Below are 21,325 nucleotides of genomic sequence, written 5' to 3' on the forward strand. Positions count from 1 at the left end.
GTCAGTCTCTTTCTCTGTCTTTTTCTCTGTCTGTGTCAGTCTCTTTCTCTGTCTGTATGTCTGTGTCTATCTGTGTCAGTTTCTTTCTCTCTGTGTTTCAGTCTCTTTCTCTGTCTGTTTCGGTCTCTTTCTCTCTGTTTCTCTGTCTGTGCCAGTCTCTTTCTCTGTCTGTGCCAGTCTCTTTCTCTGTCTGTTTCTCTGTCTGTGTGTCAGTCTTTTTCTCTGTCTGTATGTCTGTCTATCTGTGTCTGTCTCTGTATCCGTCTGTATGTCTGTCTCTGTTTGACAGATTTTCTCTCTTTCACTTCATTTTCATATTTATCTTTCTTTTTTTGTCTTTAACAGCCTTTGGTTGACTACTCGGACACCGAAGATGAAGTTTTGTGTTCTAAAATTAAGACATCTTATAAAAAGGTATATTTTACATTTACTTAATTTGTTTTTACCTGCCTCACACCTAAATTGAATTATTTTTAGCTGAATAGTGTGAAGTAAATTTAAAAGGATAAATAAACATTGAAAGACCACCATCTTTTGGACCACCTAAAAATCTTTTTTCTATATGCAAGTTACTATTCTGAATATCGTTTCACAACCATAAGTCGTTTGTTAATCTTCAGAACATGAAGATATTTTTGATATCTTTCCCTCCATCTGGAGTTACAATGGCAGGCAAAAGCTCAAATTTAATCTGTTTTCTGAAGATGAATAAGGGTCTTATGGGTTTGCAACAACATGAGGATATGTAATGTTAATGATAGAATTTTTGGGGGAGCTATCCCTTTAAATCAGGGTTCCTCAAATCTGGACCTCAAGATCCACTTTCCTGCAGAGTTTAGATCTAACTCTAATCAAACACACCTGAGCATGCTAATCAATGCCAATGAATGCAGACCTGCCAACATGTACGCATTTTTCGTACTCTGCACGCATTTTGACCCATAAGTACACTAGTACGATTCGCTGCTCTTTAGATACGCATTTTGTTGCGTCTCGCATTTTGCCGATTTCCGTTTCTATGCAATCTATGACGCTGATTCTGCCGCTGATCCACAGCGTGTAAGTGGAGTGAAAAGCTTTCGGACAATCAGAGTGGTGCATGTTAACCCACCGCCCACCTGCCCCTCCCATCCACAAGCTTAGTTGGCAGTTAAGTGGTGGAATGGCTTGCAATCTAGAAGGTTTTAGACAGGCCAGGTGCTGATTAACGTAAGATAAAGGTAACAGTTAGGCTATGTTTAGCCTAATTGAATTTATGGACATTAAAAATGACCTTGACATGACATCATAACAAGCAGTCCAGCTGTGACGAGCTCAGTTCAGTTCACGCGTTCATGTAGGCTAACATGTAAGGGTGGCCCTTCCAATAACGCACCTAAAAGCTGTCACAAAGAACCGGCAAAAGTAATGATTATGAATATTTTATCAATATAATTACTAATAAACAAGTGTTTTCTGTATCAATGTCGTGTCGACTGCAAAGATAAAGTTGACGAAAAAGTCGCAGTAGTGAACGCGCCAGAGAAATGCACATTTCATACGGATTAACGGTAGATAAGCAGAGAGCAGTCTGTTTTCTTTCGTTTTGAAGTGTTCTGTTCAACCCTCTTGAGTCGTTTAACGTGTATACGCGTTATGAGTCATTTTCTCCTGATAACCAGGAAAAGAACTTAAATTACGCAAAATCGAATCTGTAAAGGGTCTACTTTTATTTGTATACAGACATAACAACAAAACTTGTGCACATAAAATAAAGATAACAAACAAGGTGTGCTGTCTTCAGCCTTTGTCTGCTGTGATCTTCATGTACAAACACGTCATTAAAATGAAGTGTAACTCAGTGAATACTCAACGAAGAGACACGAGAGAGATATCTATAGAAAGCCTGAAATGTCTACTTTTAGACTAAACAAGTACCGCCGAAAACAAATATTATGTGATAAAATAATCCATATGAAAACAACGCGATGTCTTGTCCGTTTTTCACATCTCCCATTATCTTCTAATTCGACCACGCCCCCGCGCTGAACGCTCTATTCAGATTCTAATGTTAAATAAAGTTTTTATTTTTATTTTACTATTTGCTTCGCGATGAGAGGAATAAGATATAAGTCACCCCAAAATGTGATGTGGTTGAGCATTTGAGATTTGGATTTCCTCAGAAAAAAAAGAATGAAGCACTTTATTCAGCAGAGATCATAAACATGAGTAAGTCTCTTATTATTTATTTATATACTTGTACTAGTTTTCATATAACGTATAAAAATTTTACTAGTTAGACTTTTTCCAAACTATAATTCCTGACTAAATGTATAATCAAGTGAAACATTATGAAGTTTCAATAACAATATGCAATACTATACCATTCAAAAGCTTGATGTAAATAATATAAATGTAACAAATAAATGTAACTGTAACAAATGTAACAAACAATGCTGTTCTTTCAATTAATTCCCCTGTAAAAACCTGAAAAAAATATTCTCAGCTCTTTTCAACATTAATAATAATCTATTAATATGAGCACAGAGATGTTTAGTTCTCTGGTGACAAGAAAAGTCATGATTGCCTCCAAAGAAAGCATTTGTTACAAAGAGACTTTCACTGATGCACTACTTAAAAAAAGCCAAATCTGCAACCTTTAACAAGTTAAACAATGCAAAAGTTTAAACACTTTGCATGAAAAATTATTTAAAAAAATGTTGTTTGTTTTTAGCAAACTGATTTTGATATTGATAACTGCTGGTTTTGCACATTTATTAAATTTTTTGATTGATTTATTTAGAAAGAATGTCCTCAGTTTACTTTTATTTCTGACAATATTTTCAGGTGGAAGAAGTTTCCATGGCCTATGCCTCCAGTACAAAATGTTCGGAGGGATTGCAGAAATTGTATAACATTTATGGTCTACTTGTATATGTTATGGAGTAAATAATAAATCTTAATTGGTGAAAGGATATTATGTGTATAATATGTATTATAGTGTTAGGTATCTCATAGGTTTCTCACAGATGTGTGTGCAATGGTGGAGCATACATTGGCGGTGGGCTGTAAGGTTCACGCGGTGTGTGTGTGTGGGGGGGGTGTAGTACTCATAAAATTTCTTCAAGGTTGGCAGGTATGCGAATGTCTTTGGGATCATTAGAAAATCACAGGCTGGTGACTTTGATCAGGGTTGGAGCTAAACTCTGCAGCGCATTGGACCTCCAGGGCAAGATTTGAGGAAGGGGGCTTTAAATTAATAGACATTGATCGAGCATTTAACATGTTGATTTTTGCATTTCATGTTGAAGTTATTTTTCATTATGATAAACACACTTTTTCTAGAACATTTGTAACTTGTCATTCTGATGTTTTTGTTTGTTTTATTAGAGATCTGTGATTCATGATGATTCGGATGATCTCTTTGAAAATTCGAGTGTAAATGGTAAAGATGACCAAGACATTCAACGTGACGTCAGACGGAATCATGCATCATTTGCAATGAGTGAACAACATTCCGCTTGTACCACAGCATCCAAAAGAGCAAAAAACACAAGAGTAAGTGTTAATTATTTAAATAGCTTAAATAAAGGGTTTCCGCGGGGTCATAAAAAGTCATAAATTTAACCATAAGAATTTAAGGCCATAAAAGTCATAAAAACGTCCGGATTTTCCATACAATGTCATAAAAAAACATTTAGCCACGTCTTAAATTGATATGCTAGTCCATTAATTTGTTCTTCCATCAAAATACGCTCGCAGCAGCAATGGCATTCATTTGTTTGACCTGTTGTAGTTCTGTATGAGGAATCTGGGTGGTATCACACTGGTATCACAGCGTTCCAGAACTACAAGGTCCATGCGGCAGCATACAGACTTGTCAGAAGGACTTTCACAGAAACCCGCGCGAACTCCGAACATACTGTGTCATACTGAGTCACTGCTTAGCTTAATTGAAATCATCCTGGCTATCACAATGGTAAAATGTACCTTTAATGATCCATGGTTCGGAGACGGTGCGTTTAGCAGCTGGCTCAAGCCCGTCACTAACAATCGGTATCAAGCATCGATCCATACACAAGACGCGGAAAAGGTTAACCGATTAGCTGGTAACTATCGCGCTGTGTTCGGTGCGGAGAGAGAGAGAGAGCCGCGTATCACGGACAGTCCCTCCTGCACATGAACCAACAAATACTAATCACAGTTTTGAACAAACAAAAGGACGTGAAAGAGCCCAATTCAGTACCACGGTGTTCAGGTGTTCAGGGGTTCAGGGTTCACGCTGAGAAAGGCGTCTAAAAACACTTGTACACCGAATTTGCTTCTTTTTGCTCTTGTGCCGACAAATACATAGCCTACAAAATATATCAAAATACCCGCCTTGGAAAGTATGCTCAAAAACTTTTTTTTTTTTCTTCAGTTATTTGTATATTCAATTATAATATATTCAGTTATTTGTGTATATATATATATATATATATATATATATATATATATATATATATATATATATATATATATATATATATAAGTCAAAGTAAACAGTTGAGGAAAAAGATGCGTTCATCGTCTCTTAAAGTGACCACGCCTAATTTAGCTATTAGCTGCTGTAATGTTAATCCAAGAAAATGAAAGAAAAATCACTCACTCTCCTTGACTGCATTACTTTGTAGTTTTAATAAGAATTTTAAGCAAACTGTGACATATTAGACCCAAATAATCTTCACAGTGAACTACTAGTGAAATAGATATAAATGTTTTATCTATCTATATATAAAATTGGGATCAAAAATTATTCAGCACCTTATAAAGCACCATGCATTTTTTTCTGAATTGCTAATGCAACCTTTTCACACCACAGTCTGAACAAAATGCATTGGTTGGTAATTGGTCAACAAAGTATTGATAGTTGTGTAAATATTATCAGTAACAGTTGTCTGAAGTTTTGGTTGATTGTAATCCATTACGTACATTTTTATCAAAGTTATGACATTATCAAGACGAATTTAACTCTAAAGTCTTGTCGTATTTTATAACCATTTTAGAAGCAATAGCAATTAAACTGTCTGAATAAATTTTGGTTTGATTGTATATTTAATTTTTACATTGAAGACTATCCAGTGCTATTCTAAATTTAATTATTCGGTTTCTGTACCTGGACACCTACAAACTTGAAAAAAAAAACAAAACTTAAACATTGTGTAAATAGCAAAAATAAATAAAAATAAACAAACATACATACAAATTAGACAACTTCAAACAGGGCGCACTGGTACAACCTTCACCGCTGACCCCAAATATACCCTGCCTCTGGGTGTTGAATACTGTGACCAAACACCAATAACACTTTTTATTTTGGAAAGTAATGCCATAAAATAATTGTTAATTTACAATGTTACTTTACAATGTTACAATTGTTAAGTGTTCCTGTGTTCTTGATACTCAAGAAAAAGAAGGCGAAGGCTTCAGTTTCTTAATCTTAAGACATAATAGAATAACTCTTCAAATAATAAAACTTGTTACTTTCAATGAAAAGTCAATAATAAATACTTTTGAAAGGAATTTTAATGACTGAATTTATTTATCGTAATTCGTGTAGGTCATAAATTCAAATCCTAATAGTCATGAAAAGGTCTTAAAAAGTCTTAAATTTGACTGTTTAAACCCTGCAGAAACCCTGTAAATAGAATAGAATGGAAAATAGCCTATGATAGAGGATTAAATTAACTGAATGGTCATTGTCTTTCAAGGCTAGAGGGAAGATCGCGGAGTACTCGGATGTTTCGAGCGAAGATGAGTTATCTGTTAGTGAGGAAGAGTACATTCCTGATACATCAGAGAGTTACACATCAGATAGTAGCATGAGCTTTACTGCTTCACCAAAGGGTAAAGAAAAAAAGTTACAGACTTTGCCAGTCCGGAGCAGTTCAGCTGTGAACAGAATCAAAAAGTTCAGTATTCAAAGCAGCGGTGACTTAGGGAGCTCCCAGAACCACGACATAGCCAAAGTTCCTGACACATCTTCCATTCTTGACAGCGCAACATCAGTAGTTATCCCAGCTGTAATTAAAAAGAGAGGTGGATTGAGAATGTACAGCAAAAAACAACAGTGCTTTTTTTGTGAAGGTGCTTTTACAAAAATTTCTAGACACCTGGAACGAAAGCATAGAAATGAGGTAGAGGTAGCAAAAGCGTTAAGTCATCCAAAGGGCTCAAAAGAAAGGAGGATGCAACTTGAGTATCTACGTAACAAAGGGAACTTTGCTTACAATAGTACTGTTATTAATACAGGGGCAGGACTGATGATTCCGCGGAAACTGCCCAAAAAGAACCTGGAGGGGGAAAGTTTTATGCACTGCATTTACTGCAAAGGACTCTTCTTAAAAAAAACTTTGTGGCGACATGTCAAGGTTTGCAAATTCAAGCCTGGTGATGAGAAGCCGAAACCTGGAAAAACCCGTGTCCAGGTTCTTTGTGGCTTTGCACAACCTCCCCCACCAGGAGTAACTCATGGTGTTTGGAAGCTGTTAAATTCCATGAACCAGGACCAAGTGGCACTTGAAACTAGAAATGACTGGTGCATTTTAGAGTTAGGAAAGCATCTTTACAACAAGTATGGATCAAGAGTTAAAATGCATGAACACATCCGCCAAAAGATGAGGGAGCTTGGAAGACTCCTAATATGTGCAAGAGAGGTATCCCCCCTTACATCTATTAAAGAGCTCATTCATCCCACAAACTTCATGCATACCATCAATGCAGTTAAAAGGGCTGCTGGCTACAATGAAGAGACCAATGTATTTGAAAAGGCTAGTGTGGCTGTGAAACTTGGACAGAGTCTGAACAAAATCGCAATGCTCATTGAGAGCCACTCTACTATTAGAGGAGATGAAAAGACAGGAAAAATTGCGAACAGTTTTCAACAGCTTTATAAGTCCAGATGGCCCGAATACATTTCTACAACAGCCCGGCGAACACTGGAGGAAGCAAAATGGAATTCCCCACAATTACTTCCATTCACAGAAGATGTTAAGCTCCTTCATATATATCTTGACGAGCAAGAGAAGACCCATCGCAAACTCTTGTTAACACAGCCATCATCTCAGCACTGGGCAAAACTGGCCAAGATCACGTTAACTCAGGTTATGCTTTTCAATCGTAGACGAGAAGGGGAAGTGTCACAAATGCCATTGTCTGCATACATCTCCAGCAACCAATCGGATGCTCATCCAGATATTAGCATGGCCCTCACAGATTTAGAAAATAAACTGTGTCAGTACTTCAAGCGTGTAGAAATTAGAGGCAAAAGAGGCAGAAAGGTTCCCGTGCTTCTCACACCTTCCATGCAAGAATCAATCAGCCTGCTTCTTGAAAATCGGAATACCTGTGGAATTCCAAATGAAAATCCTTTTCTCTTTGCACGCCCGTATGCAATGACATTTTTCAGAGGCTCTGATTGCATTCGCGAATTTGCTGTTGCATGTAGTGCAAAAAATCCTCAGACTCTTACATCAACAAAGTTGAGAAAACAGATCGGGACACTTTCTGAAGTTCTTAATCTTAGCAACACAGAGTTAGATCAGTTGGCAGACTTTCTAGGCCATGACATTCGAGTTCATCGTCAATTTTACAGGTTACCTGAAGGCACCCTCCAACTGGCCAAAATTAGTAAAATTCTTCTGGCCCTCGAAAAAGGACGCTTGGCAGACTTTAAAGGGCGAAATCTTAATGAAATCAACATAGATCCAGAAGGTACTATACACCGTACACAACATTGGTTCAGATTTTGGGAATGCTTTGAATAACATTACCTTGTATTTTAAATAATATATTTCTGTTAGGGGTGCACTGATCAATATCGGCCAATCATTAATGCGCATCTCGTCAGTAAAGCCGGTTCTCTAATCAGCTGTAAATTCCACCAGGCCGTTGTTAAATGACTAGCTGCGCAAATAAACGCTGTATCAAAATATCACGCACCTGGTGCAATTTACAGCTGATTAGAGAACCGGCTTTACTGACGAGATACGCATTAATGATCGGCCAATCTTGATCGGTGCACCCCTAATTTCTGTATTTTCTACCTTTTAGAGGAAGTTACAGTGGACAGTGATTTGGAGGAGTCCACTTCTAGTCCAAAAGGTAATGATTACATAATGTCAGTTTCAATTTATGTTTGCCTAAATAATGGGACATCGGATGCCCATTTTCCGGAGTTGGACTGATTCTTTAGGGTCTTCATATAATGTCTGCAAAATACCCGTCTGCCAACTCTGAAACCCGGCAGCAGTTCAAGCGGATGATGTAGCATGTCGGCATTGCGTGATTACTGAGAGCACAGAGAGAGAACAAAACAAAATGCTGTTCACGAATTATATATATATTTGCTTGTTTGTTTGTTTTAGTGTTTATAGCTCTTTTGAAGCCAAGAACTCAACCATCTGGAGTCCATTGATCAGCCTGTTTCTTCCTCTTCTTATCACAGCACTCGCCTAAACCTGGCTCCTGGTCAGGTACACTTGTCCCCATTAGCACTCCAATTAACTCACTCATCAAGCCCCACATAAAAGCACACACCTGAGAATCATTCACTGTCCGGTCTCATAAACTGTTTTTATCCTCCATGAAGTCCGAGATCTAGATGATTTTGTGCAGGAGTTTGTGAATTATGGTCAACTCGCCGCATGTGATGACCTTACCTTAATGAAGGGATTCTGGTGCGGTTTGGAGGAAGATATCCATCTCGTCATGCTGAGAGCTTATCCATGCTGGTCATTGAAGAATTATATCAACTTCGCGCTGTGGTTTGCCAGATTAGACTTCACCATGGATGAGGCGAAGTCCCGTCCACAGTCGTCACGTGGATGCTGTTGCGCTCTGTTCCACTTGCTGTTCCCCAGCTGAGCTTGCATTTGCCAGCCGCTGGTGCCTCAAGTCCTGAATCACTCTCCATGGCTCTGCTGTTCAGCCCGCACTCATGCCCAACACCACCATCCGCAGCCAACACAAGTCTGTAGCCGTCAGCGGTTTACTCAAGCTGAGTGCCATCTGTGGCAAAGCCTGTGCCGCTGCCCAAAGCAAGATTAATGCCGCCATAAGGTCCTATGGCAAGGCCTTATAACATTAAGATGCCCGCACCTTACAGATGCTCTCCCCTGTGTCAGATTCCCCAGAGCTCAGCCTAGTGCCTGTTTCTCTTTAGCACCCATTAGTTCCTGTAGGCAAACAGGTAGGTATTCTGGATTTGACACTTCTCCCTGAGTTCTCAGCTCCTCTCCTCACCCCAGAGCCTTCATTTCCGTTGGCTCCATTGGTTCTGTCCAGTTCTCCTCCTCCAGAGCCTCCGCGGGTCCCGTCCAGTTCCGCTCCTCTAGAGGGTCCTTAAGTGCCATCTTCTCCTTAAGTGTCATCTTCGCCCACTAGAGCCCACTCCTCCTCAGCGCCCCCATGAACCTAAGACCCTGGACTTTCCCAATTATTTTTTTGGGGGGCTATATGGCTGAGTTAAGGGTGGGTGGGCTGTGGGCCAAGATTATCATCGTCGAGCTGCCTGCTCTGCCATGGCCCCCCAGTAACCTGATCCACCATGGCCTCCTGGGTCTCCTACTCCGTCATGGCTCCCCGACTTACCTGGAGGTCCTCCTTTACTCCATCCTATTCCTGCCCTGCACCAGCCCCGGGGCTTATTACAGCTCGGGACGAGCCTTCCGGGAGGGGAAGTACTGTCATAAGATTAGCATCTTTCTTCCGCATCTCATCACAGCACTCACCTGGCTCCTGATCATGCACACCTGCAGCCCATGAGCACTTTGCTGAACATAAAAGCACATACCTCAGAATCATTCACTATCCAGTCTCATAAACTCGATGTGGACTAAGCAAGCTATTACCTGCCTGTGATACTTGCCACCTGTCTCCTTCCTCAGTGATCCCTTCCGTCTCCAGCTCAATTCTCTAGTCGAGGTGTCTGTTTCCCGTCAGTCCTGGTCTCCACTCTCCGTCTCTACGAGTCTCCTGTAAAGCAAGAAAGATCAGATTATTTCCTGGATCATCCTCTAGACAAATCTCAGTGCTGGCATACTCACCTGAACAATCTCCACTCAGCTCCTTTGCTCTCCTGTTGTTAAATAAACTTCGCCGTTGTTTACTTACCTCGCTCTCTGACCAGTAACTGTTACAGAAATATTTCCATCAAAAACCTAAATTTCTTTTCGACTGAAGACCGAAGTACAAACACATCCTAGATGAAATTGGGGTGAGTAAAGTGTCATGAAATGGTTATGTTTGAAAGTGGTCCTAGAACATTGATCCTCAAATCTGGCTCACGGGATTCATTTTCCTGCAAAGTTTAGCTCTAACCCAAATCAAACACGCATGAGTTTGCTAATCGGTGTCTTCAGGATCATTGGAAAATCACAGGCAGGTGTGTTTTAATTAGAGTCGGAGCTAAACTCAGCAGGAAACTGGATCTCGCGAGCCAGATTTGAGGATCACTGTCCTAGAATAACTTTTATATTTTTCCTTTTCTCTTTGGAGTATTACAAGCTCTTGGTGCATAAAAAACATCTGTTAAGTTACGAAGACTAAAGTCTTAAATCCAAAGAGATATTCTTTATTGAAGTTCGGAGTCTGCCACACACCCCTAAAATGGCCCGTTCTAACACACCCCCACATCTCTACGCAAACATTTGGGGGTGATTTGCACCGAACCGCCCAAATGTATACGCAGAGAAAGTAATCATCATTTCTTCACTGTATGTTGTCATGTGCGCCGGTGACACGGACTGTTTTCTGAAAATGGGAGAGAGAAAGGCAGGTTGTGCATTTAACCGCTCTCTAACTCGCCCTGCTCTGAGCGGGCCGCAAACCCTCATCATTCTGTGGTCAGTCAAGTGAGGTATATTTACACTGTTGATGGACAACACGGACATTACAGAGAGTCTGGCGCTTCTTACAGCCTGGCAGGAAGTTACATTTTTATAATGTGCTACCTAACTTTACTATTTAAACGCGAAGTGCTTGTGGTTTGTTTCTCCAATTACAAATGCCGATATGTTGTTATGTTTACGTCGCGACGTGTAAAAAGACAATATAAGTCATAAACAGTAATTATGTTCCCGCTTAACACAACAAAAGCCTCATTTGAAATGGCTTTTAATGTTTTTTGCGGGGATGTTTTTTGTAAGGGGCATAACATTTCCGTCAACCGCTTGACTTTGGGCAATCACAATGTACTGGATTGCTGCCCAATCGGAGCATACCTCGGTGTCTTGCAGCTCTGAATTTAGACCAAATCCACCGGTATCAGAAAGGCGGGGCTTACAGGAGATAAAATAATATAAAATATGTGGAAAATAATGCTGTTTATTTTTTATTTAAACCCAGTAAACACATTGCATGATACCAAATAAACACAAAAATGATCTTTTATATATACATATGACAAAATGCTGGTGAGGACCGTAAAGAGAAAAGAATAACTTAACTGGCAGGTTCCAGGTCTGGATATGCATGGGAAAAAATAATTTAGTATGGAAAGAATTTGTTTCCAGACTATTTCACCTATTCAGTTTATTTATTTTTTTTTTTGTAATATAAAATTGAGTTGAATCTGCTGATTTAAATGGTGATATGTCTATAATACCTAAAACTTCTAGTAGATGGGTCCCCAGGACTGAAATTGAGAAACGCTATACTCCGGGCTGGACAATAATTCAATTTCTATCTATGAATCTATCTATCTATCTATCTATCTATCTACATGTATGTATGTGATTTTTATTTTTTATTTTTCAGTAAAAATGATTTGATTTATTAAACACATTTACGATATTTTGGTACAGGCTGCGTTATCCCATACATTTATTTATTTGCGTGGTTGAATTTGTTGAATAAACATGAGCACTGCACATTTCAAAATCAATATAGATATTGGAATTATATCTTATAGACCGAAATTAAGAAATGTATTGCGACGTAAATTTTGGCAATATTGTTCTGCCCTGATCCTGATTGCACCTCAGGAACTTTGTGTTCTTGAGATGACTGTCTTTTTGGCTGCAGAGATTTGTCAATACTCAAGACTGGCTTAATTTTTACTTTCAGAGTGCACCACAGTATCATCATCACAGCACACGGTTTGTGAGAACGGCACACTTCCAGCAGACCCAGTCTCCAAAAAAAAGAGAGGTATGATAATACTTAGGTATGATGATACTTCACTTAATGCCGATTGTCCTGAAAAAAAAGTGAATTTTACCGTAGTACAGTGCTGACTTCGTAGCCTACTTTGACTGAATTCTTTGCTTGCTTTATTTATTTCTTCTTATATATGACTCTATACTTTGTACCTATACCTTTATAGTGGCTATTATTGTTCATTAAAACTGACGTTAACAAAAGTTAGGTTTGTGCCTATTTCATGCTTTCCCACATACACCACGCCTAACAAGTAAGGTCAGTGAAAACACAAGCCTGATCAGGTTTACCTGTACCGAGCTGAACTGTACCATACCACTCAGGTTGATGCAAGTGTTTCTCATGGGTAAAATGCTAATGTGTCTCTCCCCCCCCCACAGGTTACGTTAAGAAGACGGCCTGGAACAAACTTGAGATACAGGCTGTTGAGAAGCATATGATGAGGTTTATTAACAATCACAAAATTCCAGGAAAGGCAGACTGCATGAGGTGTAAAGAGGCGGAACCACTTGCACTTAAAAATAGAGAGTGGTCTACACTTAAATTTTACATCAAAAATCGAATCTCCGCTCTAAACAGAAAATATCTGCCAAATTAATTGACACACTGTCAGACTGAATTGTGCATTGGTAGAAACAAGCTTTTATAGTTTTAAAACAAGCTTCCATAGTCAAATGGTTAGCGCAATAGACCATCAGTTCCATATTATTGTTTGGAAATGTAGATTGTTCTTTCGAAAATTAAGGCATTTTAAATAACTTTTAGACTGGAGTCTTTTTTTTCATCCTTGTCTGCTTCAAATGTAGAATTGTTTTTCTATAAATGCAGACATGGTAGATTTTCATTCTATTGTACTTGTTTTCAAAAACTTGAGAATGCAGTGTTTGTCATGAAGGGTTTTATTAATTTATTTTTTTTAATTCAACTAGTGTTTACTGTGAACATCTTTATGAAATATTTCTGCAAATTTTTGTGGACGACTGAAACTTATGCTAATGTTTCTGACCCTGACTGTTGACGTACTAATGTTATGAGTTTTGAAAATGTATGTCATATACTGTATAACACTTTTTTTTTTTACTAAACCTTTAAAAGTACTAAGTTAATTTTGTTTCTACATCTAAAACAAACATCTCCAAAATCAATTAAAGCATGGAGCAGATTGTAGCTCCTTTTCTGTCTAAAGTACGCAGATTCTCTTTTGTGTGTGAGTCCAGTCCCCACAATGACCAAAAACTGATGTTGAGTGTGTTTAGATACGATCCCCACAATGACCAAAAACTGGTGTTGAGTGTGTGTTTATAGTCCCCACAATGACCAAAAACTGATGTTGAGTGTGTGTTTATAGTCCCCACAATGACCAAAAACTGGTGTTGAGTGTGTGTTTATAGTCCCCACAATGACCAAAAACTGATGTTGAGTGTGTGTTTATAGTCCCCACAATGACCAAAAACTGGTGTTGAGTGTGTGTTTATAGTCCCCACAATGACCAAAAACTGGTGTTGAGTGTGTGTTTATAGTCCCCACAATGACCAAAAACTGGTGTTGAGTGTGTGTTTATAGTCCCCACAATGACCAAAAACTGATGTTGAGTGTGTGTTTATAGTCCCCACAATGACCAAAAACTGATGTTGAGTGTGTGTTTATAGTCCCCACAATGACCAAAAACTGGTGTTGAGTGTGTGTTTATAGTCCCCACAATGACCAAAAACTGATGTTGAGTGTGTGTTTATAGTCCCCACAATGACCAAAAACTGGTGTTGAGTGTGTGTTTATAGTCCCCACAATGACCAAAAACTGATGTTGAGTGTGTGTTTATAGTCCCCACAATGACCAAAAACTGGTGTTGAGTGTGTGTTTATAGTCCCCACAATGACCAAAAACTGATGTTGAGTGTGTGTTTATAGTCCCCACAATGACCAAAAACTGATGTTGAGTGTGTGTTTATAGTCCCCACAATGACCAAAAACTGATGTTGAGTGTGTGTTTATAGTCCCCACAATGACCAAAAACTGATGTTGAGTGTGTGTTTATAGTCCCCACAATGACCAAAAACTGATGTTGAGTGTGTTTAGATACGATCCCCACAATGACCAAAAACTGGTGTTTAGTGTGTGTTTATAGTCCCCACAATGACCAAAAACTGATGTTGAGTGTGTGTTTATAGTCCCCACAATGACCAAAAACTGATGTTGAGTGTGTGTTTATAGTCCCCACAATGACCAAAAACTGGTGTTGAGTGTGTGTTTATAGTCCCCACAATGACCAAAAACTGATGTTGAGTGTGTGTTTATAGTCCCCACAATGACCAAAAACTGATGTTGAGTGTGTGTTTATAGTCCCCACAATGACCAAAAACTGGTGTTGAGTGTGTGTTTATAGTCCCCACAATGACCAAAAACTGATGTTGAGTGTGTGTTTATAGTCCCCACAATGACCAAAAACTGATGTTGAGTGTGTGTTTATAGTCCCCACAATGACCAAAAACTGGTGTTGAGTGTGTGTTTATAGTCCCCACAATGACCAAAAACTGATGTTGAGTGTGTGTTTATAGTCCCCACAATGACCAAAAACTGATGTTGAGTGTGTGTTTATAGTCCCCACAATGACCAAAAACTGATGTTGAGTGTGTGTTTATAGTCCCCACAATGACCAAAAACTGATGTTGAGTGTGTGTTTATAGTCCCCACAATGACCAAAAACTGATGTTGAGTGTGTTTAGATACGATCCCCACAATGACCAAAAACTGGTGTTTAGTGTGTGTTTATAGTCCCCACAATGACCAAAAACTGATGTTGAGTGTGTGTTTATAGTCCCCACAATGACCAAAAACTGATGTTGAGTGTGTGTTTATAGTCCCCACAATGACCAAAAACTGATGTTGAGTGTGTGTTTATAGTCCCCACAATGACCAAAAACTGATGTTGAGTGTGTGTTTATAGTCCCCACAATGACCAAAAACTGGTGTTGAGTGTGTGTTTATAGTCCCCACAATGACCAAAAACTGGTGTTGAGTGTGTGTTTATAGTCCCCACAATGACCAAAAACTGGTGTTGAGTGTGTTTAGATACGATCCCCACAATGACCAAAAACTGGTGTTGAGTGTGTGTTTATAGTCCCCACAATGACCAAAAACTGGTGTTGAGTGTGTTTAGATACGATCCCCACAATGACCAATTCACGAGTTCACCCTTACATCTAATCTGAAGGCAAATAGTAGGCATATTTTGGCGTGCTGTCCTGGGGGAGGGGTCCGGGCCCGGAGCATAGCCCGAACCCAAATAACTCCCCCTATCCCAATTTGGGATAAATAGATTAGAAGTGAGGAGTTGGGGTGGAGGAGGGTTGCCGAAAAACTGTCGTGGGACAGGAGGTAGGAAGACTGGATATATATACGCGTGCGTGCTATAAGATGATTAGCTAAACGAGATGCACCTGTACCAAATTGGATGATTATCTGATCGTGCTTCTCCCGAACTTTGTTAATAAAACCACATTTCACGAGTTCACCCTTACATCTAATCTGAAGGCAAATAGTAGGCATATTTTGGCGTGCTGTCCTGGGGGAGGGGTCCGGGCCCGGAGCATAGCCCGAACCCAAATAACTCCCCAAAAGAAGCTTAAAGCCATAGGACAGCAGCCAGAGAGATAAAATTTAGTTGCCCCCCAAAATATGCGTGTTGGGAAGAAAATGCAGAGCGACCTGGAGAGCCCGTGCAGTGTTCGACGAGAGCTGCGGCTCGCAACGTCTTACCGGCGAGCCCTCCATGCCGCTTATGGGAGGAGCACAATGCCAGATATCAAGAAATGAGGGACTCTTGCTGCCTCCGAAGGGAGCTGCGGCTCTGCTGCACCGGAAGGGAGAGTCCCTCTTGCGGCTGAGTACGAGGCGCGGTTTGTTGCATCTGATGGAGGGCTCTCACTGCGACTGAAGGGAGCCAGCGACTGTATCCCATCGGGAGGGAGATCCCTGGCCGCCATAGAGTATGCAACATAACTCGGACGGGGGGTTCACACTGCGACCGAAGGGAGCCGTGGGTCTGCTGCACCAGAAGGGAGAGCCCCGTCAGATGCTAAATAGGCAATGAGATTGGAGCCGCGGTTTGGCGCGTCGGATGAAGGGCTCCTAATGCAACCGAAGGGAGCCAGCGGCTGTACCCCATCGGGAGGGAGATCCCTAGCCATCGTGGAGCATGCAACATAACTCAGATGGGGGGTTCACACTGCGACCGAAGGGAGCTGTGGGTCTGCTGCACCGGAAGAGGAGCCCTAGTCCGATGCTGAGAAGGCAAAGAGACGCGACTGTTGGAGGGACTCCTGCTGCATCCGAAGGGAGCTGCGGCTCTGCTGCACCGGAAGGGGGAGTCCCCCATTGCGGGTTTATGGAGGCACGGTTTTTTGCCTCTGAGGGTTCTCCCAGCCTCCGTAGGGGGTTCGCAACTCTGCAGCAGGAGTGCTGCCCCGGAGGGGAGAGCCCTGATTGACGCTAACTAGAATACGACTGTTGGAGGGACTTTTGCTGCGTCCGAAGGGAGCTGCGGCTCTGCTGCACCGGAAAGGCGAGTCCCCCTTGCGAAGCGAGGCATGGCTTGATGCGTCTGATGGAGGGCTCTCACTGCGACCGAAGGGAGCCAGCAGCTCTATTCCCCCGGGAGGGAGAACCCTATCCGCCCTTGAGCATGCAACATAACTCAGACGGGGGGTTCACCCTGCGACCGAAGGGAGCCGTGGGTCTGCTGCACCGGAAGGGAGAGCCCCATCAGATGCAGAATAGGCAAGAAGATTCGAGGAACGGTTTGATGCATCGGATGGAGGGCTCCTGCTGCGACCGAAGGGAGCCAGCGGCTGTGTTCCCCCGGGAGGGAGATCCCGGTCCGCCCTTGAGCATGCAACATAACTCAGACGGGGGGTTCACCCTGCGACCGAAGGGAGCCGTGGGTCTGCTGCACCGGTAGGGGAGCCCCGTCCGATACGGAGTAGGCAAGAAAACGCGACTGATGGAGGGACTCTCGCTGCGTCCGAAGGGAGCTGCGGCTCTGCTGCACCGGAAGGGAGAGTCCCCCTTGCGACTGTATAAGCGGCTTAATTTGATGCATCGGATGGAGGGCTGTCACAACGACCGAAGGGGGCCTGTGGCTCTGCTGCACCGGGAGGGATACCCCCATCTGCCGCTGAGCGCGCAGCGCAACTCAATGACAGATGAAAGGCTCACACTGCGACCGAAGGGAGCCACTGCCCAGCTGCACCGGAAGGGAGAGCCCTGTCCGATGCTGAAATAGGCAAGGAGATTGTAACGATGGCTGGAGGGCCCTTACTTTGGCCGAAGAAACGATAACTGAGAGGCTTCTATTATTCAAGTACACAACATGATTTAAGGAGGAATATATAAATTTTTTTTTTTTTTTTTTTTTTTTTTTTTTTTTTGAATGTCTGATGAATGACAACCGAGGGCATCTATCGGATTATGTGAGAGGCCCCTTTTGAGCTGTTTAAGATTAGGGCTGAAACGATTCCTCGAGTAACGCGATTACAAAAAATGATGTAGGCAAATTCCTCTGCTTCGAAGCCTCTTTTAATTTATTCGAAATCTCACGTCGGGTTCTTTCGCAATGAATTTTTTTTTTTTTTTTTTTTTTTTTTTTTTTTTGAATGAATTAATCAAAATAGGTAATTGCACTTACATCCGATTCACGAATTAATATCTCTAAATATTAAGACGGAACAGTGTTTAAATGTAAATCCTGCATGTTCTGTGTGTCTCTGTTAATGAATGGAGCAGGAGCGCGACTTCCTTTTTCACACACACACTGAAGCGCGCATTACTCTCGCGGTAATTTCTGCGTCTGCTGTCTCACTAAATGAGGACTTGAACACATGAACAACATCTCCAGAACTGCTCTGACAGTCAGTTCATGAGCATTTGACTTTAAGTAAAACTAGCGTCACATCACATACACAGAACTGAAAAGGTACGTCAACCCGACTAAATAAAGGTCCGGGGTCCTGACATTTTATCCTACCCATCAGATTTACTGTGCATGCGCACATCAGTATAATTAAGCAACAACACATTTTGTTACTCGATTAATTTTTTTTTTTTTTTTTTTTTTTTTTATATACCAGAGTCGTTGATGAAATGAGGGTCCATCGTGAATTTAGATTGGGCGTTCCGGAGTTAGACAAAAGCGAGCCTGATGAGGTTGAATTGGAGAATGGACATAAAATATATATTTTTATTTATTTATTTATTTATTTATTTTTGAGGCTCTTGCGGCAGCGAGAATTGCGGCAGTAGGGAAGGATGGAAAGGGCTCCTGCGGGAGCAGACACTGCTATGGCAGTGGTGAAATATAGGTAGAGGCTCCTGCGGAAGCGGAGACTGCTGCGGCAGTGAGGAAAAAACAGAAAAGGCTCCTGCGGGAGCGGTCAATGCTGCGGCGGTGGGGAGATACAGAGAAAGCTCCTGCGGAAGGATGGCTGAAGTGAGGATTGACCATTACAGATAGATAGGGCATGTTAGGAGAGTTAGCTATGGTAGATTAGGAGTTTTAGTGAAAGGGGATGAGCTGGCGTTAGAGGGGTTGGCTGAAGAGGGTTCGAGATAGATATATAAATAAATAAAATAATCGGCCTGACCAATAATAGGTCTTGGTACCCTCTGCCTTCTGGCAAATCTGGAGCTGGAGGCCACTGAACAGAAAAATGGTTAGTAGCATGAGGGAGCGGAAGAGTTGAGGGCGCGTTTACGAATGGAGGCGGCCTCACGTTTGCTTCAGCTGCTGTAGCTGTGGGTCGTGGGAAGGGGCTGGGGTGTGTGATGTCTTGAAGAACCTGTGTAGCCTGCACTGCTAGCAGAAGTAACAGGATGGAAATACTGAGATGTGCAGGCCCGTGTTGCAAGTAAAAGTAGCTTCATGCTTGCTTTGGCTGCTGTAGTTGTTGGCTGATTTGACAATTGCTCAAACCTTGTCTGAATTAATACAGTCCTGTTGGAAAAGCATCTTTTCCTCTTGTTTTGGCCTTTGGGCCCTTTTAAACAGCCTCCGGAGCAGATAAATTTGGGATGCTGTTTTCCTGTTGTAGTATGGACTGTGAAAATAGAGGCTTTGAAACAATGTAGCATGTTTAGTTTTATAAACCATTGTACCAATAGACATGTCTATAGCAGTAACGTTAATTGCAGTAATTCAAATTCAAGCCGTTTCTAAAGACATTTACTTTGCATGCTTTTCATATAACAGTCCTAAAAAGACGATAGAAAATTTACTCACACTTGTTGTTCTGCAGCCAAACACGAGGCAGTAGCGTGAAAAATTCTGAATAATCATGCCAGTAAATGGTGAAATATGTCCTTAAATAATTGATCCTGCCGGAATAATTGCATGAAACTTATGTCTGTATCATCTCAGTGAGGTTTAAACATGCACAGTAGAGCAAATGTAATGTCTTTAGACATTTCGGTGTGGATGACAACTCTGCAAAAAGCCTTTGCTTCGTGGTTAAAAAGTGGCATCGTCATCGGACAAAGTTAAGTCATAACGCCGTTTAACAAATTTTGGCGTCTTCATAAGCGCATTCTATATATAACGTCTATTTAAATTGTTCAGATGAGCAAATCACGAGGTTTTCTTGCATGATTAGCATTTTAATTGTTTGGTCAGACGGTTCATATATTGATCTATATATTCACGTTCATAAATCGGGGATTAAACGTGGAATTTATCTTTTGTATGCTAAATATGTAAAAAATATGTGCACAGTACCTATAACTGCGCTTTACATTTTGCAAGATTGACATGCTAAATGGCTAACTGACCCGGTTTACTCTCATCTTAACAAAATTGATAAGAGTTCCTTGCGTTTACGAACGACATGTATCTGTTTAATCAACTCGACATGTATACCGGTTTAGTCCTTTCGTTCATGAATGAGAGCTCTCGATCTCTGAGACTCATATGAAACTCGCTCATTGTGGATGACAACTCTGAAAAATTCTTCATGAATGAGTGTAAACCGAGAACGATTCGTTCGCCTAGAAGATTCATTCGAAAAAACGATTCTTTCACGAACGACATGCCACTACAACAACGCACGGTCTTCGCCGCTAGTGGAGGCAGCATCGAACTGCGACACGGCAGAAAAAGCGAGAGAGGTTTACTGCGCTGAGAACTGGAGCACGGCTGCGATCCAGCATTATAATAGAGCCCGGTCCTGGCGAGAAAATCGTGTTGCCGAGTGAGGCGAGCTCAAGGATTTGCACGAGCTTTTGGCCACAACGTGTGGCTTGGCGAGAAGAGCAGCTGACGCGATGACGCTTGTTGGTGTTCGGCGGATAGATATCTTCGTCGGAAGGAAGATTGGGCCTGTGATAAGATGACGGACAGCGCGAACCGAATGCTGACAGAGCGAACCGAATGCTGACAGACGGTCTATGCCGAAAAACTGTCGTGGGACAGGAGGTAGGAAGACTGGATATATATACGCGTGCGTGCTATAAGATGATTAGCTAAACGAGATGCACCTGTACCAAATTGGATGATTATCTGATCGTGCTTCTCCCGAACTTTGTTAATAAAACCACATAAACTGGTGTTGAGTGTGTGTTTATAGTCCCCACAATGACCAAAAACTGGTGTTGAGTGTGTTTAGATACGATCCCCACAATGACCAAAAACTGGTGTTGAGTGTGTTTAGATACGATCCCCACAATGACCAAAAACTGGTGTTTAGTGTGTGAGTCCAGTCCCCACAATGACCAAAAACTGGTTGTGTGTTAGCCGGACCCCAGATATACTCAATACCTGAAAGGTCCCCACAAGTGACCACTGTGTCAGGTTTGTAATTTTTATAGTGAAATATTTGTAATCTGCAGTGATACTTTGAAACAGGCTTTTTAGCTTTTGTCAAATAATTTTTTTTAGGTCTGTAAGATCATAGGAATGGGTGGTCCCCACTATGTAGCAATACTGACAGGTGACCCCCACAATGCACAAAAACAAGTATGTGTGTGTGTGTGTGTGTGTGAACTTGTTTTTACTACTTTGTGAGGACCAAAAGACCGCACAAATATAGTAAAACAATGAAAGTTTTACTTTGTTATATACCGTAAGACTTTAAGATGACTAAAAATACAATTGTCCAAACTTA

The 21,325-nt window shown here is 41.3% G+C and overlaps 1 protein-coding gene across 1 annotated transcript; it reads left to right on the forward strand.

Moving 5' to 3' along the window:
* The first annotated feature begins 289 nt into the window (after window positions 1-289).
* LOC113097265 (uncharacterized) lies at window positions 290-13,365 on the forward strand. Its single transcript, XM_026262489.1, has 6 exons — window positions 290-414; window positions 3,370-3,537; window positions 5,730-7,731; window positions 8,071-8,121; window positions 12,085-12,168; window positions 12,558-13,365. The coding sequence occupies exons 2-6, from the start codon at window positions 3,481-3,483 to the stop codon at window positions 12,773-12,775; spliced, it is 2,412 nt and encodes an 803-aa protein (XP_026118274.1). The 5' UTR covers window positions 290-414; window positions 3,370-3,480; the 3' UTR covers window positions 12,776-13,365.
* The last annotated feature ends 7,960 nt before the right edge of the window (window positions 13,366-21,325 follow it).

Source organism: Carassius auratus, unplaced genomic scaffold, assembly GCF_003368295.1.
Source record: "Carassius auratus strain Wakin unplaced genomic scaffold, ASM336829v1 scaf_tig00216164, whole genome shotgun sequence".
In the NCBI taxonomy this organism is placed as follows: domain Eukaryota; kingdom Metazoa; phylum Chordata; class Actinopteri; order Cypriniformes; family Cyprinidae; genus Carassius; species Carassius auratus.